This window comes from Geotrypetes seraphini, chromosome 2 (assembly GCF_902459505.1).
Source record: "Geotrypetes seraphini chromosome 2, aGeoSer1.1, whole genome shotgun sequence".
Taxonomy (NCBI): domain Eukaryota; kingdom Metazoa; phylum Chordata; class Amphibia; order Gymnophiona; family Dermophiidae; genus Geotrypetes; species Geotrypetes seraphini.
This window is the reverse complement of record NC_047085.1, coordinates 22,844,881-22,861,838: the sequence shown is the minus strand read 5'-3', so window position 1 is coordinate 22,861,838 and position 16,958 is coordinate 22,844,881. Positions and strand designations below refer to the sequence as shown.

General features: G+C 44.2%; 1 protein-coding gene across 5 annotated transcripts in view; it reads right to left on the bottom strand.

Annotated features, from left to right (window-relative positions):
• The window catches only part of AGO2 (argonaute RISC catalytic component 2), a 312,251-nt gene that overhangs the window by 190,360 nt on the left and 104,933 nt on the right, over positions 1–16,958 (bottom strand). For all 5 annotated transcript variants that reach the window (XM_033934274.1, XM_033934272.1, XM_033934270.1 and 2 more), the window contains one exon: positions 1,420–1,604. In XM_033934274.1, coding sequence (XP_033790165.1) covers positions 1,420–1,604 — 185 coding nt within the window. The remainder of the gene's footprint in view (positions 1–1,419; positions 1,605–16,958) is intronic.

The following is a 16,958-nucleotide window of genomic DNA, read 5'->3' as shown; positions in this document are numbered from 1 at the left end:
ACAGGATGTCCGGTGCAGTACTCAGAGAGACCCCCCCCCCCCCCCCCCCAGGAAAGAGACTTGGGAGTTGACAAGTCGATGAAGCCGTCTGTGCAATGCACGACAGTGACGAAAAGGACGAACAGAATGCTAGGAAGGAGATCATAGACAGATCGGAAAAGGTTATCATGCCACTGTACCAGGCCATGATATGCCTCCAGCTGGAATACTGCATCCAGCACTGGTCGCCGTACATTAAGAAGGACACAGTACAACTCGAAAGGGTCCAGAGAAGAGTGACTAAAATGGTTAAGGGGCTGGAGGAGTTGCCGTACAGTGAGAGATTAGAGAAACTGGGCCTCTTCTCCCTTAAAAAGAGGAGATTGAGAGGGGGCATGATCGAAATGTTCACGATAATGAAGGGAATAGACTTAGTAGATAAAGACAGGTTGTTCACCCTCTCCAAGGTATAGAGAATGAGAGGGCACTCTCTAACGTTAAAAGGGGATAGATTCCGTACAAACGTAAGGAAGTTCTTCTTCACCCAGAGAGTGGTGGAAAATTGGAACCCTCTTCCGGAGGCGATTATAGGGGAAAACACCCTTCAGGGATTCAAGACAAAGTTGGACAAGTTCCTGCAGAACCAGAATGTACGCAGGTAAGGCTAGACTGGTAAGGCTAACCTCAGGGCACTGGTCTTTGACCTAAGGGCTGCCGCAGAAGCGGACTGCTGGGCACGATGGACCACTGGGTCTGACCCAGAAGCGGCAATTCTTATGTTCTGAATTCTTAGTGCAGGAGCCACTTGATAAAAGTGATCATAACATGATCAGATTTGGTATAATTCCTACAGTAAGTTCACACAGGAAATCCAATACAATAGCATTTAACTTTAAAAAAAGACTATGTAACACGAGGAGATTGGTAAAAAAATAGAAACTCAGAGGAGCAATTGCAAAGGTCAAATTTTGGATCAGGTGTGGATGTTATTCAAGAATACCATCCTGGAAGCCCAGACTATATATATTTCAGTATTAAAAAAGGAGGAAGGAAGACCAAACAGCAGCTGGTATTGTTGACAAGTGAGGAAAGAAAGCTTTTTGAGCTTAAATTACCAAGAAATAAAAAGAGAGAAAAAAAAGGAGTAGGCAATAGAGAACACACAATCACAATGAAGAAAGATTTTCTCTCAGACAAGCCAAAAGTATCACTTATGGATCCACAGTTACAGAAAGGCCTGAGAAAAACCTTGAATGGCATCAACTTATCAGGAGATCCTTTGCATGCTCATAAAACCTTTTAGGCTTTTCCATAATACTGTCCATGTCAGCATCACTGGATGATTTCATTGATACGTATAGTTACACTATTATATTTATAAAAGAACAATCTTTAATAGCATTTCAGCATTACAAATGAGATTTATAGTTTTGCCCTCACCTCATAGAGGGTAAATGTCTCATTACTACATCTAGGGACTGGACAGTTTCAAAAGGAACACTTGGCAGTCGTCCAGAAAGAGCTTCATGTAAAGCCTGCAGACTCACACAGGCTATCCACTTTATGGCCACTTTAAATATTCGGTCTTTTCCTTCTCCCGGTAATGTCACCTCCAGTTCCACCAGCTGTTGAGAACAAAAAAACAGGATTCTTGCTTGCTTGCCATTTAAAGAAAAGGAAGAACAAGAAGAAACACAGAAAATGAAAGATTAGTTTCTTACTTGGATAATCTTTTTTCTGTTAATCTACTACAGATTCCATTTGTGTAGTGATCATTCCCTTCCTGTGAACTGGACTTGCAAATGTGATAATACTTACAGCTTTGAGCACTTCCCATATGGAAGCTGAGCCCAGTGTACTCTTGAGAAGTCCCAAAGCAATCGATCTCAAGTTTCAAGTTTATTAGTTTTTTATATACCGCCTATCAAGGATATCTAAGCAGTTTTACAATCAGGTACTCAAGCATTTTCTCTACCTGTTCCGGCGGTCTCACAATCTATCTAATGTACCTGGGGCTATGGAGGACTGAGTAACTTGCCCAGGGTCACAAGGAGCAGCTCAGGGTTTGAACCCACAACCCCAAGGTGCTAAAGCTGTAGCTCCTTAAAAGGGGAGGGGCCAACGGCGCCCAGCCGTTCGGAACGCATTGAAGGCGAGCGTTAAGATGCTCGCCTTAGCGAGAGCACCTTTGCAAAGGGCCTTGAGAAGGGACGAACCACCGCAAAAGGAGAAGCAGAAGGAGACCAAAGCAGGTACAGAGGGCACACAACCAAACAGGCACAGAGGACACATAACCAGGCACAGGAGACGCAGCAGACACAGAGGCCAGCCAGCAGACACAGAAGAGAATACAGCAGGCACAGAAGAGAACACACACACAAGCAAAAAAGGTACCAGTGCAAAATAGAAAGTACTCCAAAAAGGTGCACAGCAATGGAAGCAGAGGGAACCCAGAAGATGAGCTTTCCAGTGTTCTGCAGACATTTGAAAAGGATGTCTCTGCGGAAACCACTGGGACAGAAGAGAGTCCTGTAGAGGTCACATATGAGTTCTGTACCAGGGGATAACCTCCAGCATGGCTGCCATAGAGCCCAGCACTTGAAGGTAACGCCAAGTAGTCAGAGTTTGCATTTCCAAGAAAGACAGAATTTGTCTCCTGATCTTCTGTTTTCATGGCTCAGGAAGAAACACTTGCCCACAAAGCATGTCAAAGAGAATGTCTAAGTACTCCAGATACTGGGTCGGGACCAGGGACCAGATGGCTCTTCCTGAGGTTGACAATCCAGCCCAAATGCTGGAGTGGTTCTACTACTTGACTCACCACCAGCTTGCACTTCTGCCTGGACAGGGCTCTGACTAGCCAGTCATCCAGATAAAGGTGAACTTGAATCCTCACGCACTGGAGGTGAGCCACAACCACCACCATAACCTTGGTGACTGTGTAGGGTAGGCTGTTTCCACTCCAAACAGGAGAGCCACAAACTGGAAATGCTGCTAAAGTATGTGGAACCATAGATATCTTTTGTGGTCTGGAAAGATGGGAGTGTACAGATATGCTACTGTGAGGTCCAGAGAGGCTAGAAATTCTCCCGAAGCTACAGCGGCGATGATCGAATAGGCTGTCTCCATGTGGAAATGAGGGACTCTCAAAAACGCATTCACTGCCTTGAGATCCAAAATAGGCCTCCAGTCTTCTGTGTCTTTCTTTGGCATGACTAAGTATCTGGAATTTCTGCACGAGCCAGAGTCGTCATAAAGGACCAGCTCTATGGCCCGAATGTCTAGAAGTCTCTGGAGAGTGGCTTGGACCTGATCTCCTTATCCGAGGAACAAATCCATGAGAGTGTGATAAAACTCGATCTTTTGACCCTCTCAGATGATATCCAGTACCCATTGATCTGAGGAGATATTTTTTTCCCCACTTCTCCAGAAATGCAAATAACTGCCCCCCAGTATGTTGGAGCCAGGCCAGCAATCTGGCATCACTGTGTCTTTTTGGAGAGTGAGTTGAAGTGAGACCCAGCAGCCTGCTGGTGCCTGGATCTGCTGAAACACTGTTGATAACCTTGACAGGAACTCTGAGCAGAGGGACCCTGGTAGTATTGCTAAGAGCAGTGGGAGGAATGAAAGGTACTTCTACTCCTGCCAGGAGATCGGTGAGGCCTATTCTGACAGAGACTTAAGGCAGCGATCCGCCACACTGGTCATAAGGTCACCAAGGTCATTACCAAAATGCATCTCCCCCTTAAAGGGTAGTCTGCTCAAGGTAGCCTTGGACGCTGAGTCACCCACCCACTGCCAGATCCAGAGTGTTCTGCAAGCCCAAGACTGCATAAACTGACATCTTCTCATTACCCTAAGGTCGTAGAGAGCATCAGTTACGTAATTTACTCCTTCTCATACAAGATGGGGGGCAGGCATCCTCCTCCGCTGAGGGGGGGGGCAGTGCAGTCCGTCGTGGTAGGTCCGCACAGCAAATGAAGTGGTGGCGAAAGTCGCCCCAATTCCTAGAGCAAGAGCATCAAACTGTCCCTTAAGAATCATGTCTATCCTGCAGTCCTAAGCATCCTTCAACATGTGGAAAGCAGTAGGCTTGGTGACCTGAGCGACCACCAAATCCACCTTCGGCTGGTCATAGAACTGCTGTAATTCAGATAAAGCTTAGCCTTGGCCTTAGCAACCCGCAAGGACCCCTCTGGGGTCTCCCAATGTTCCATGACTAGGGCAGCAATGTCCAGATGCACCAGAAAGAAAGAGGTCTAGTCATTAAAACCACTCATGACTGTGCATTTGGAAGTAGAAGGCTGCATTTCTAGATTCAATTCTAACACCACATCAGAAATAAAATGGTGGACAAAGATCAACTTGAAAAGGCGGCAGATATGAGGATCATCCCCCTGGTCAGGAGCACAGGAGGCCTCTTGGCTGCTGGGTCCAAACAGGGAACCAGAGTCATCTAGGACCGAGTCAAAATCCTGGGACAAAAGCAGTATGAAATCAGACATTCCATCTGACCTGTCATGATCCGAAAAGTCACTGGAGCCAGGGGCAAGCTTGCTTACTCAAGACGCAGACACCGGTGGAGAAGATGCTCCCTGGGTTGATGGCTGTGCCACTTGTCCTGGACATGTCAGAAAGGCTCCATATGAGATTCACAAATTACAGGGAGAAAGCTGATGCAGGGGAAATACATGAAGCCTGCAAGTCTTAGGCTCTCACAGAGTCCCCAGATGCCACACACCTTCGCTTTGCATCATCGTGAGAAAAAAATTCCGCCAATATTTTTTATCCATATCATGGATCCATAGCAGTTTACCAACCATGCAGGAAGATGATGAGGCTAAGCCTGAGGCTCCCACCCCTCCCTCACGTGTGGTACAGCATGGCCACTTACACTCTTCCACCAGCAGCTCGCCACAAATTTTACATGAATTCACGTCCTCACCCTCTGTGGAGTCCATCCCAGCTTGATTGTCAGAAAAATCTGGGGGGGGGGGGGGGGTTAGGCAGATAGAGGCTTTTGAAAAAAAGATCATTTGAAATCCAAGATGGCCACTGCCAGTAAAATCGTGCCAAAAACAGCCGATGGAAACTTTTACAAAAGTTCAAAAACACAGAAATAGGGGTTTTGGGGAGTTGGGAGACCTAAAATATAATACCATGGAACCCTCAAATTTGAGATTTTCTGACCAACTCCAATTCACCCATAGGAATAAATGTGGTTTTACTCACAGTTCTCTATTGGTGCCTGCAGCTGAAAGGTGGAAAGGATTTTTCTGCCTCAGATGCTTCCAGTGACTCTCCAAAACCAAGGAATCTTCAAGCTACAAGCCGGACCAACACCAACCTCCACCCCCAGGGATCTCAAAGCAGTGATGGGTAAATATGCAGGCGGCACCCTGATACCCTGAGGGCTCTTACTCAGGGCACCCACAGCCTGCACTCAAGCAACTGAGAAACTAAGAAGTATATGCAGAAGAAACACAGCAGGCTGGTTCTCCAGGTCCACCCAAAGGCTTGCCCTGCAAAGCTGTAGCCTGGCACAGTGAACCTGTGTCCTTTCCCAGGCAGAGAATCCCCAAGAATGGGGGTCTCAGGGAATTGAAGCCTCAGAAAAATGATCTTGAAATGCAAGAAAGAAAAAAATATCAAAGAACAGATCAGAAAACACCTCTGCGCAGTTGAAAAAACTGAAGGGTGCACTGGGTTCTGCCACCATACAGGAGGTGCTCAAAGCTGTAAGTATTCTCACTTCTGCAAGTCCAGTTTGTAGGAAGGGACTGATCACCACACATATGGTACCTGGAGCAGATGTAACAGAATGTTAGTTGTGTTATACAGTTGACTCTTCTTGGGCATTCATAGTAATATAGTAACATAGTAGATGATGGCAGATAAAGACCCAAATGGTCCATCCAGTCTGCCCAACCTGATTCAATTTAGATTTTTTATTTTTTTCTTCTTAGCTATTTCTGGGCAAGAATCCAAAGCTCTACCCGGTTCTGTGCTTGGGTTCCTACTGCCAAAATCTCCGTTAAAACCTACTCCAGACCATCTACACCCTCTGGCTTTTAAATTCAAAAAAAATTGCAATGGCTACAGAGGAGGGTTTAAAAATACAGCCTCAAAAAAATTCTAGTTCCCAACTTTTGTCCTTTTAATTTGTTAAAATAAAGTTTACAAAGCAATGTCATTTCTATGAATCCTTACGATCTTCCTCTATGCTTTTGTTTCTTTTCAGATGTTCTTCTCTTAATGCCCACAAGAGTTGTTAATCCCAAAGCACCCTGATGCAAGGCTCATGATACAAAGGTAACAACAAAGGTACAATATAGGGTAGTGGTTCTTATTCTAGTCCATAGGTTTTCACAACCACCCCAAATGCAAACCATCTGGGTCAAATACAATTCTCCCTCTAAGGACTGGCCAGGTACATGCAAACTTTTTCTCATGTGAGTAACAAGTTCCAAAAATTTTGTTTTTGTGTGAACAAGTTCTAAAAACCAACAATTTTCTAGATTTACAAATACAGTAAAACCTTGGTTTGCAAACATAATTCAAGAAAGGATTAGATGTTTTCCTGAAGGAAAAGGGGATTGAAGGGTATAGATAGAGGATTAATATGCAGGTCCTGGACCTGATGGGCCGCCGCATGAGCGGACTGCTGGACATGATGGACCTTTGGTCTGACCCAGCAGAGGAACTGCTTATGTTCTTATTCCGAAACCATGCTTCTAATCCAAAACACTCGTATATCAAAGCGAATTTCCTCATAAGAAATAATGGAAGCTCAAGACGATTCGTTCCACAACCCAAAAACTTTAATACAAAATACTGTACGTATTTGTATTGCAAGACCTCGCTCATTTAGAACAGTCACTAAACTCCCGCGTCAGAAAGAGAAAAATTATTAGCTCAGTTGTGATGATGTGATGCATGTATACTGTATGTACTCGTATTGCAAGACTTTGCTCATTTAGAGCAGTCACTACACTCTTGCAGTTTCAGAGAGAGAAGAACCATCAGCTCAATTGTGATGTGTGTATACTAAATGTACTTGTATTGCAAGACATTGCTTGTTTATCAAGTTAAAATTTAATAAAATGTTTTGCTTATCTTACAAAACACTTGCATACCAAGTTACTTGCAATCCAAGGTTTTACTGTATTTTTGTGAGTGACCATGTAAAACCTGTGAGCAACGCTCCTAGAATATATGAGCGATTGCTCATATGCTCAGCTTAGAGCAGTGGTCTCAAACTCAAACCCTTTGCAGGGCCTCAGAAAAACTAGTTAATGTCTTATTAAAGAAATGACAGTTTTGTATGAGGTAAAACTCTTTATAGTTTATAAATCTTTCCTTTTGCCTAAATCTTAATAATATTGTAACTTATAGCTAAAGAGACATATGATCAAGAAACTGTTTTATTTTACTTTTATGATTATGATAAACATACCGAGGGCCTCAAAATAGTACCTAGTGGGCCGCGAGTTTGAGACCACTGGCTTACAGGGAACAAAGGACAAATACCTAGTATGTTAAAATTCTCATGACCAATTATGGATATTTTAAAATAGTTAACTGGCACAATAGATTTATGAGGTTTATAGTATTAAGGATTAGAACTGTAAGTAAAAACTCATTGGGCATAAAGTTCAAACCCTCTCATTTTATTTATTCTTTTCTTTCCCATTTTTCCTGTATAAACATTCAAAATATGATGCTACAGAAATGCAGATTTGTCACAGTAGTAAACAAAAAGAAATTACAAACATTAATAGGCATACTTATGATGATCAACTAACAAAAGAACCCAGAGCTAAACCTAATAGGTTCATTAATAACACTCCATAAGAAAGAGCAAACTGAATAAAAACCCAAGGATAATGCCAATAACCCATGGATTAAAGGGCAAGCAACACTCCAGATAAATATAACTGTCCAATTCAGCGAACTGAAAACCCTCAGCTCTATCCCAGGGGCTAAACTCTTAAACCCCCTGGTAAGAATCTAGTGTGTGAGCCCACTACAATATACAGTACTAAATTTACCTTAATCATTGCAGATGGAAGGAACTTATTTTTTAAATTAAACTTTCAGTTATAGCAAATATTACAGTCTGTAATATTTACAAAAATGAAACATACTCTGGAAGTTCTGCACAATGAAATCTTTGGTAATGGAGGCTTTGCCTAACAAATTACTTAAATATAAATCCCAATAAAATTCTAATTATCTAGTCTGAATACATGTAGAAAATACTGGAAATTTCAGTTTGGGTTATTGAAAGGTCCAACCAATACAGAATTTATAGCAAATCAAATAGTCTAATATTTGGATATTAATGAAACTCCAGACATTTCAAAAACAAAAAACAAACTGCAGGCAACTATGTACGAGATGCAGGCAATGTTTATTATACCAAATATGCAGTTAAAAATACCACCTTATAACAAACCAAAGGACCTGACACAGTCCGTGTTTCGGAAACACTCCTTCCTCAGAGGTCCATGGTTGCTAAGGTATAAAATAAGCTGCATAAAAGGTATAAAACAACCGCCTATCTCTAATCCTTCTTCACTTGGAATGTGTGACACTCCAGACATTTCATCCATCATTTTATGGGAGAGATTGAAAGTAACTATATGGAGACAAATTATATCTTTACAAATTGAGGATGCAGCAAGAAAAGCAGCTGTGTGATAGATTACAAAATGGAAAAACACAGGGTAAAGGGATGCCTGATATAGATCAAAAACTCCATGAGACCAAAATTCAATTACACAATTTGGAACTAGCTAACATAAATGAAAAATTACAGAAAACTCAATAATATTTTGAATTTAATAATCCGATGATTTCTAACACATCAGCTACTGTTAATAAATTACACACTTCTCAATATTTATGATCTGTTTCATGGCTATTAAAGATCTGCTCCTTGAAAAAGCTCCCAGATTAGACAGGTATACTAACAAATTTTATTAGACTTTTGGTGGACATCTGGCACCACTGTTGACCAGGATCTTTAATGGAATCCAAGAGGAAACTATACTACCCATTCTTGAAGGCTTGCAGCGGTGACCATTATTCCTAAACCAGGAAAAGATCCCACTAAATGTGCCTTATATAGACCTATATCTTTGTTTGACAGATTATAAAATCTTCATGACAATATTAGCAGATTGGCTTCATGAAATATTGCCATAAATAGTGACTAAGGTTCAATCGGGGTTTGTTTTAGGGAGACAGACATTTGATAACGTAAGAATTAACTTACATATTATTCATCAGGTAGGGAACACCTTAGAAACAACCTTGATGTTTTCAGTCATCATAGAAAAAGCTTTTGAAAGAATATCCTGGCCTTAAACTTTTTTCAGTACTACCCAAGATTGCAAAAAACTATTCCAAATCTTAAAAGATCTAACAGATACCAAACCCTACACAACCACTAACAACACCCCCCTCCCCTCAGCTACCCTCTTAGCAGAACACTTGCAGAACACTTCAAGAACAAAATTACCAACGCCAGAGCCACCCTCAATTTTATCCCATTCCACCTAAACGTAATCACAATTCACCCCACAGAAAAAGATTCAACTGCAGCAGACAGAACATTGTCTCAATTCCCCAACATACAATGGTCCGAACTCAATAAACTCTACAAAAAATACAGCCATGCCTCTTGTGACCTCAACCACTGCCCTTCATATCTCCTTACTACTTCCAGTGTAAAATTCCGTACTCTACTTCTACAATGGATTCAAACCATGCTCACAGACGGCATTTTCCCTACTGACCTCAGCGAAATCATCATCACCCCAATCCAAAAAGACCCAAAAGAACCACCAGACCAACCATCCAACTTCAGACCTATTGCCTCAATACCACTATACGTCAAACTTACAGAAGGCTTAGTAGCCAAACTCCTCACCAACTATCTAGATGACCATAACTTACTCCATCCCATGCAATCAGGCTTCAGAACCAACTTCAGCACAGAGTTTATAGACACAATCAGACAACACCTTAGCACAGGAAAAAAAATGCTTCTCATACAACTGGACCTGACTGCAGCATTCGACCTAGTTGATCATAACATCCTTCTGCAAATCTTGGATGCAATAGGTATCTCAGATAAAGTACACTCTTGGTTTGAAGGCTTCCTAAAATCCAGAATCTACAGTGTAAAATCAAACAAAGAAAAATCAGAACCTTGGTCAAACCCCTGCGGCGTACCACAGGGATCCGCTCTATCCCCTACCCTCTTTAACTTATACACTGCCTCTCTCGGAACATATCTGGACAATCTAGGCATAACCACCTATAGTTACGCGGATGACATTACCATTCTCATACGCGGATGATCAGCCAAAGTCCACCATGACAAACACACTACATCGAACACTAGAAACAGTTATGACCTGAATGAAAGATCACAAACTTAAACTCAACCCAGACAAAACCAAATTCATCCTCCTCGAAAATGACAAAGTCCAAACCATAACCAATTTAGAACTCAACTCAATCAACTATCCCATCCAATCCACCTTAAAATCACTTGGAATGACTATAGACAGATGCTGTATCATGCAACTGCAAATAAATAAAACAATACAAAAATCCTTCGCAATCATGAGAAATCTGAAACTAGTCCGGAAATTCTTTGAAAGAACACAATTCCAGCTTATAGTACAATCCCTAATCCTAGGACTGTTGGACTACTGCAAAATCCTCTTCCTTCCATGCCCTGCTACTATGACCAGACAACTACAAACTATTCAAAATACAGCTTTGAGACTCATCTACTCATTGAGAAAACATGACCATATCACAGAAGCTTACATCAACTCACATTGGCTACCAATCCAAGAAAGAATACAATTTAAATTCTACTGCATGTTATTTAAAATCCTAAACAAAGACAGCCCACCCTACCTGAACAACCGCTTCATCCAAGCATCCACAACCAGACACAGAAAAACGCATTCCCCATTCATACCTCCTCAGATCAAAGAAGTAAAACGATCAAAACTACACGACGGCCTCTTAGCCACTCAAGCCGCAAGACTGGACAACCAGATCTCCAACCTTCTGATGACCACCCCAGACTACAAGACATTCAGAAAAGAAATAAAAACTATACTTTTCAAGAAATTCCTGAAGCAGCCCTAACTTCACGTACTCTTAATAACACTAAAATTGACAAATGATCTACTCCTTTCTTCCCTAGTAATGACAATTATGATTCCATTGTTACCCCCTTTAAATCTCTAGTAAGCCGCCTTACTCTTAACAACCCGAGAAATGTCAAAAGATCTACTTTTTACCACTCTAGTAAATCAATCGTTCTCCCATTGTAACCCCCGTTTATAAATCTTTTGTAAGCCACCTTAAACAGCAAGGTAATGGCGGAATAGAAATCCCTAATGTAATGTAATGCAATTCCCTAAATTATATCTTGGCTGGCTTAGCTCATTGTATAACAAACCACTAGCACACTTATATATTAATGAAGCCTATACAATAGAATTTGAATTATTTAGAGGCACAAGACAAGGATGTGTTATGTCACCAGTGGCGTACGGAGGTCCGCCCCGGGTGCACGCTTGGGGGGGTGCACAGCTGGCCAGGTTCGGGTCCTCCTGCACTTCCTTTCCCCCGGCCGCGCCACTACAATCTACCTCCCCCCACCGACAAGAAGTCTTTCCGATGTCAATTCTGATGTCGGAGAGGACGTTCCGGGCCAGCCAGGCAGTGATTGGCTGGCCCGGAACGTCCTCTCCGACGTCAGAATTGACGTCGGAAAGAATTTTTGTCAGCAGGGGGAGGTAAGATTGCAGGCGCGGACCAGGGGAAAGGAAGGGGAGACGCGCTTTTTTTTTTTCTCCCCGCGGCAGGGAAGGCAGGATGTAGCAGGTAAGCTGACTGGCTTTAGCGTGGCAGGGAGGGAGGGAGATAGGTAGACAGGCAGTCTGGCTTTGGGGATGGCCAAAATCTGGAAGGCAGTGGGGGGGGGACATAAGAAGGAGGCACTGGGGGCACTAAGGACATGGGAAGGGTGCACTATGGACACAGGACGGGGGCACTATGGACATAGGACGGAGGCACTGGGGGCATCATGGACACAGGAAGGAGGCACTGGGGGCACTATGGACACGGGACGGAGGCACTGGGGGCACTATGGACATGGGACGGGGGCACTGGGGGCACCATGGACACAGGACGGAGGCACTGGGGGCACTATGGACACAGGAAGGAGGCACTGGGGGCACTATGGACACAGGAAGGAGGCACTGGGGGCACTATGGACACAGGAAGGAGGCACTGGGGGCACTATGGACACAGGAAGGAGGCATTGGGGGCACTATGGACACAGGAAGGAGGCATTGGGGGCACTATGGACACAGGAAGGAGGCACTGGGGGCACTATGGACACAGGAAGGAGGCACGGGGGGCACTATGGACACAGGAAGGAGGCACTGGGGGCACTATGGACACAGGACAGAGGCACTGGGGGCACTATGGACACAGGAAGGAGGCACTGGGGGCACTATGGACACAGGACAGAGGCACTGGGGGCACTATGGACACAGGAAGGAGGCACTGGGGGCACTATGGACACAGGAAGGAGGCACTATGGACACGGGACGGAGGCACTGGGGGCTCTATGGACACAGGACAGGGGCACTGGGGGCACTATGGACACAGGACGGGGGCACTGGGGGCACTATGGACACAGGACGGGGGCACCATGGACACGGGAAGGAGGCACTGGGGGCACCATGGACACGGGAAGGAGGCACTGGGGGCACCATGGACACGGGAAGGAGGCACTGGGGGCACCATGGACACGGGAAGGAGGCACTGGGGGCACCATGGACACGGGAAGGAGGCACTGGAGGCACCATGGACACGGGAAGGAGGCACTGGGGGCACCATGGACACGGGATGGAGGCATTGGGGGCACTATGGACACGGGACGGAGGCACTGGGGGCACTGAGGACATGGGAAGGAAGGAGGGAGGGAATAGAAAGGGACAATTGTTGGGCTTGAGTGCTTGAGTGCACAAAGAAAGAAAGGATACACAGTCAATTAATAGATGTCCTCTTTTGATAAAAAAAATAAATGGTCACGTTACCTCTGACTTACTTTCTCTGCAGCAGAGTCGGAAGCCGTACTGAGGTGCAGGAAGGTCCCGCGCTGACTCGTCTGCCGGCTCAAGTAAGTTACGTCGGAGGGGGTGGACCCGGCAGACGCAGTCATTGCGGGAGTTTGCCACAACTCCCTGCGTCTGCCGGATCCACCCCCTCCGACGTAATTTACTTCTTCCGGAGCAGAGCCAGCAGACGAGTCAGCACGGGACCTTCCAGCATGCGGCTGCTGAGTCCGGTCCAGAGCAAGTACGTTGGAGTGGGGTGGACTGGCAGCCAGCAGCTACAATCATCGTGGGACCTTGCTGCATGAAAGGAGAGAAAGGAGCAGGATTGCTGGAATGGAAGAGTGGTGGAGGGAAAGAAAGTGGGCAGGGTGGTATGGAAGGGTGCTGATAGAATTGATGTACAGAGAAAGGGGAGAGACATAAGGGGGAAGGATACTGGAGGGAGAGAAAGTGGGAAGATGCTGATTGAAGAGGGGTGGATGGTGAGAGAAAGGGCAGACATTGGATGGTAGTGGGGAGCCTATGCTGGATGGAAGTGCAGATGGGAAAGATAAGGGAGCAAATGCAGGAAGGAAATGGGAGGAGAGAAAGAGGGGAACAGATGGAAGTGGACAGAGAGAGGAGAAGGTACTAGATGGAAGGGTTGGAGAAAGAGGGTACATGATGGAAGGAGGGGATAAATAAAAGGAGGGCACATGATGGAGAAAAAAAGATTGAGTTAGGGAAACACTGGAGGGGTGAGGGAAAGAGGTGGCAAGCTTTAGGTAGACAGTAAAAAAGGACATTGATGAGAGGGTAGTAAGAACGTAATCTAGACAGATGCAGAAAATAAACTGAAAAGGAAAATGAGGGAACAAAGGGAAAGGGATTGCAGAGGAGAGGTGTGGGAAGGGAAGGAGAGGAGAGAGATGCCAGACCAATGGGGTGAAAGGAGAGATGGAAGGGGGAGGCATACAGTTTCTGAAAGGGGCACAGAAGGAGAGAAGATGCCATATAGGGGAAGAAAGACGGCAGACAGTGGATGGAAGGAAGAGAGTTACAAGAAGATGAGGAAAGCAGAAACCAGAGAAGACAAAGGTAGAACAAAAACTTTCTATTTATTTATTGCTTTAGGAGACATGTGTGTCACTGTTTCTGTGGTGCACTGTATGCAAAGTCCAACTTCTTACTGGTTCAATTTAACCTTTGTCTATGTATTTCTATTTTATCCCACAAAACTGTGGAGCGTGTTTTAGCGACAGCCGTGGTGGTAGCAGTTCTGATGCTCAGAATTCTATGAGCGTCAGAGCTGTTACCACCGTGGCTAAAATTCACACTACAGTTTTGTAAAAGGGGGAGGGGTTAGTTTGTGATGACATATTCCATACTAGGCGAAGGTGTTTTCTGTGTTCTGTGTGTTCGAAAGACATGGTTTTTTGTTAGGATTGACTGCAGGATTGATCTGTACTAGTCTGGCTTGTTTAGTTTTACAATGGGTGTATTGATGTACTGATCACTGCAGAATGTAAGATGCTGCCTTTTCCTAGGTACTCATGTGTGACATGTAGCTTGTTACTAAAAATCATGTTTTTCGTTCAGATGGGGGGTGTCAAAAAATGATGGGCCCCCCATCTGAACGAAAAACATGATTTTTTTATTATTTGCTCTATCAATAGAACCACTGATTCAATTAATTCGATCTACTGATACTATACAGGGGATATTTTTTGGGGGTATAGACATCAGTGTTCTCCCTACCGTGTTTTAGCCGGGTCCTGCACCCGGCTAATTTAGGCGAGTGCCCGGCTGTCATTTTGCAGCTGCAGAGACTGTGCCGCGCCGGACTGGTTCCGGGATCTGACATCCAGTGGTTCGCAAATGAATTGTCAAGCGCCTGCTTCTTCCGGTTTGCCTGCACCCCGTACTTGCAGCTGAACAGACCTTTCCTGCCTGAACCGCATCTTCAGCATCTTAATTCAGCATGCAAACTTCAGATAATGCCTGTTCTTCCAAGCATACTCAGATCAGATCTAACTGAACATGAGCAGAAGAACCAGCATTAGCGACCAAAGCAAGTCTGCTGAATTAAGTGCTACAGCGTTGCTACAAGGATTTTCCATGAATCACGCCACTAACTTAATAGGTCGATGTTACAAACACTATGCAAATTACCCTTCCCTGCTCACGGTGAAAGAGTAGGGGCGGGGAAGGGGTAATTTGCATAGCGTGGCAAGGGGTATTTTGATTGGTCCAACGCCTTGGCGCGCTATGCAAATTACCCCTTCCCCGCCCCTACTCCTTTACCTTGAGCAGGGAAGGGTAATTTGCATAGTGTTTGTAACATCGACCTATTAAAACATTTTCGCCCACGCTCCAAAGGTCCGCCCCTTCAACGTCCAAACTTTTATTTCCCGCTGTGCTGATGGACGGGGAAGAAAGTTTTGGGCGGGTTAGGTTGATGGTTCTAACTTCCCTCTAAGCTTTCAGTAAGATGTTTTTGGAGAGAAAAAAAGTTGTAAGCTCTTTTGAGCAGAGACTATTTTCTTACTTTTAACTCTGTGCAGATTGCATTGTCTGGTAGATCTATAGAAATATTTAATAGCAGTAGGTCCTCCAGAAGGGGGGAAAAAAAAGAGTCCAGGGCCAGACCTGGCTGTGCTTTTTCCTCTTTGAGACTCTGTGCAACGCTGCTGCATCTGAGAGCGCTATAGAAATATTTAATAGCAGTAGGTCCTTCAGAAGGGGGGAAAAAAAGAGTCCAGGGCCAGACTTGGCTGTGCCTTTCCCTCTTCTTTCATCACAGAGTGTTTGGGGCAGGTTAAGCCCAGAAGAGCAAAAAATAAAAATCCTTGTAGCACTCACTGTGGTTCCTGTTAAAGTGACACATCTGCCATTCATTTTTTTGTTCATATCTTGCCCTGCTGTAGTGCAAGTGTGCACTGAATATCCAATAGGCTCCCACGTTACCACTCAAAATTCTTATTCATAAGTACTTTTCATTTTACCAACATGAGTAAAAAAACTGTTCAGAAAACAACACTGCTCAGTTATTTCAGAAAAGAGACGCCACAAACTAATGAAGGTGCAGCATCAACTGCTGATGTGGCAATTTCAGACAAAGACTTTGCCGAGGTTGGTCCATCAGGGGAAATCTTTTCAGCACACACTCTGCCAACTGATAAATCTAAGCACCGCTTATCCGGCATAAACAAACAATGGTTTAAAGATTTTGATTGGCTAATGGTCAAAGAAAAAGGTATGTGGTGCTCATTGTGCATGAAATATTCAAACAAACACCTCCCAAGGAGGGAGTTACCTTGGGTACATGTGCCATGCACAAGAATTTGAAAAGAAAGCATGCTGGACCATGAAAAAAGTAAAACACATCTCAATGTTGGTAAAAATGCACATTACACCTCAGAAAGAATAATGCAAGAGCTGCTGGATGTGTTAGCATCAGAAATAAAGTCTAACATACTGAAAATTATGCACGCTGAAAATTTTTTCAGTATTCTGTATGATGAAACCACAGACATCTCAGTTGTAAAACAATTAATTATTTATATTAAATATGTTTGCCAGGTCACTAAACAGGTCAGAATTAGTTTTGTATCAACCCGCAATATGAGTGATGGCAAAGCAGAGACTATAACCAACACACTGAGTGAGACTATGGACATACTAGGCTTGAAAACCACTAATCTGGTCGGACTAGGGTCAGATGGAGCAGCTGTTATGATTGGGAAACAGAAAGGTGTGGCAAAACTGCTTAAAGATAAAACATCTGGACTCTTGGTCAATTGCCACTGTGTAAACCATCGATTGGCCCTTGCA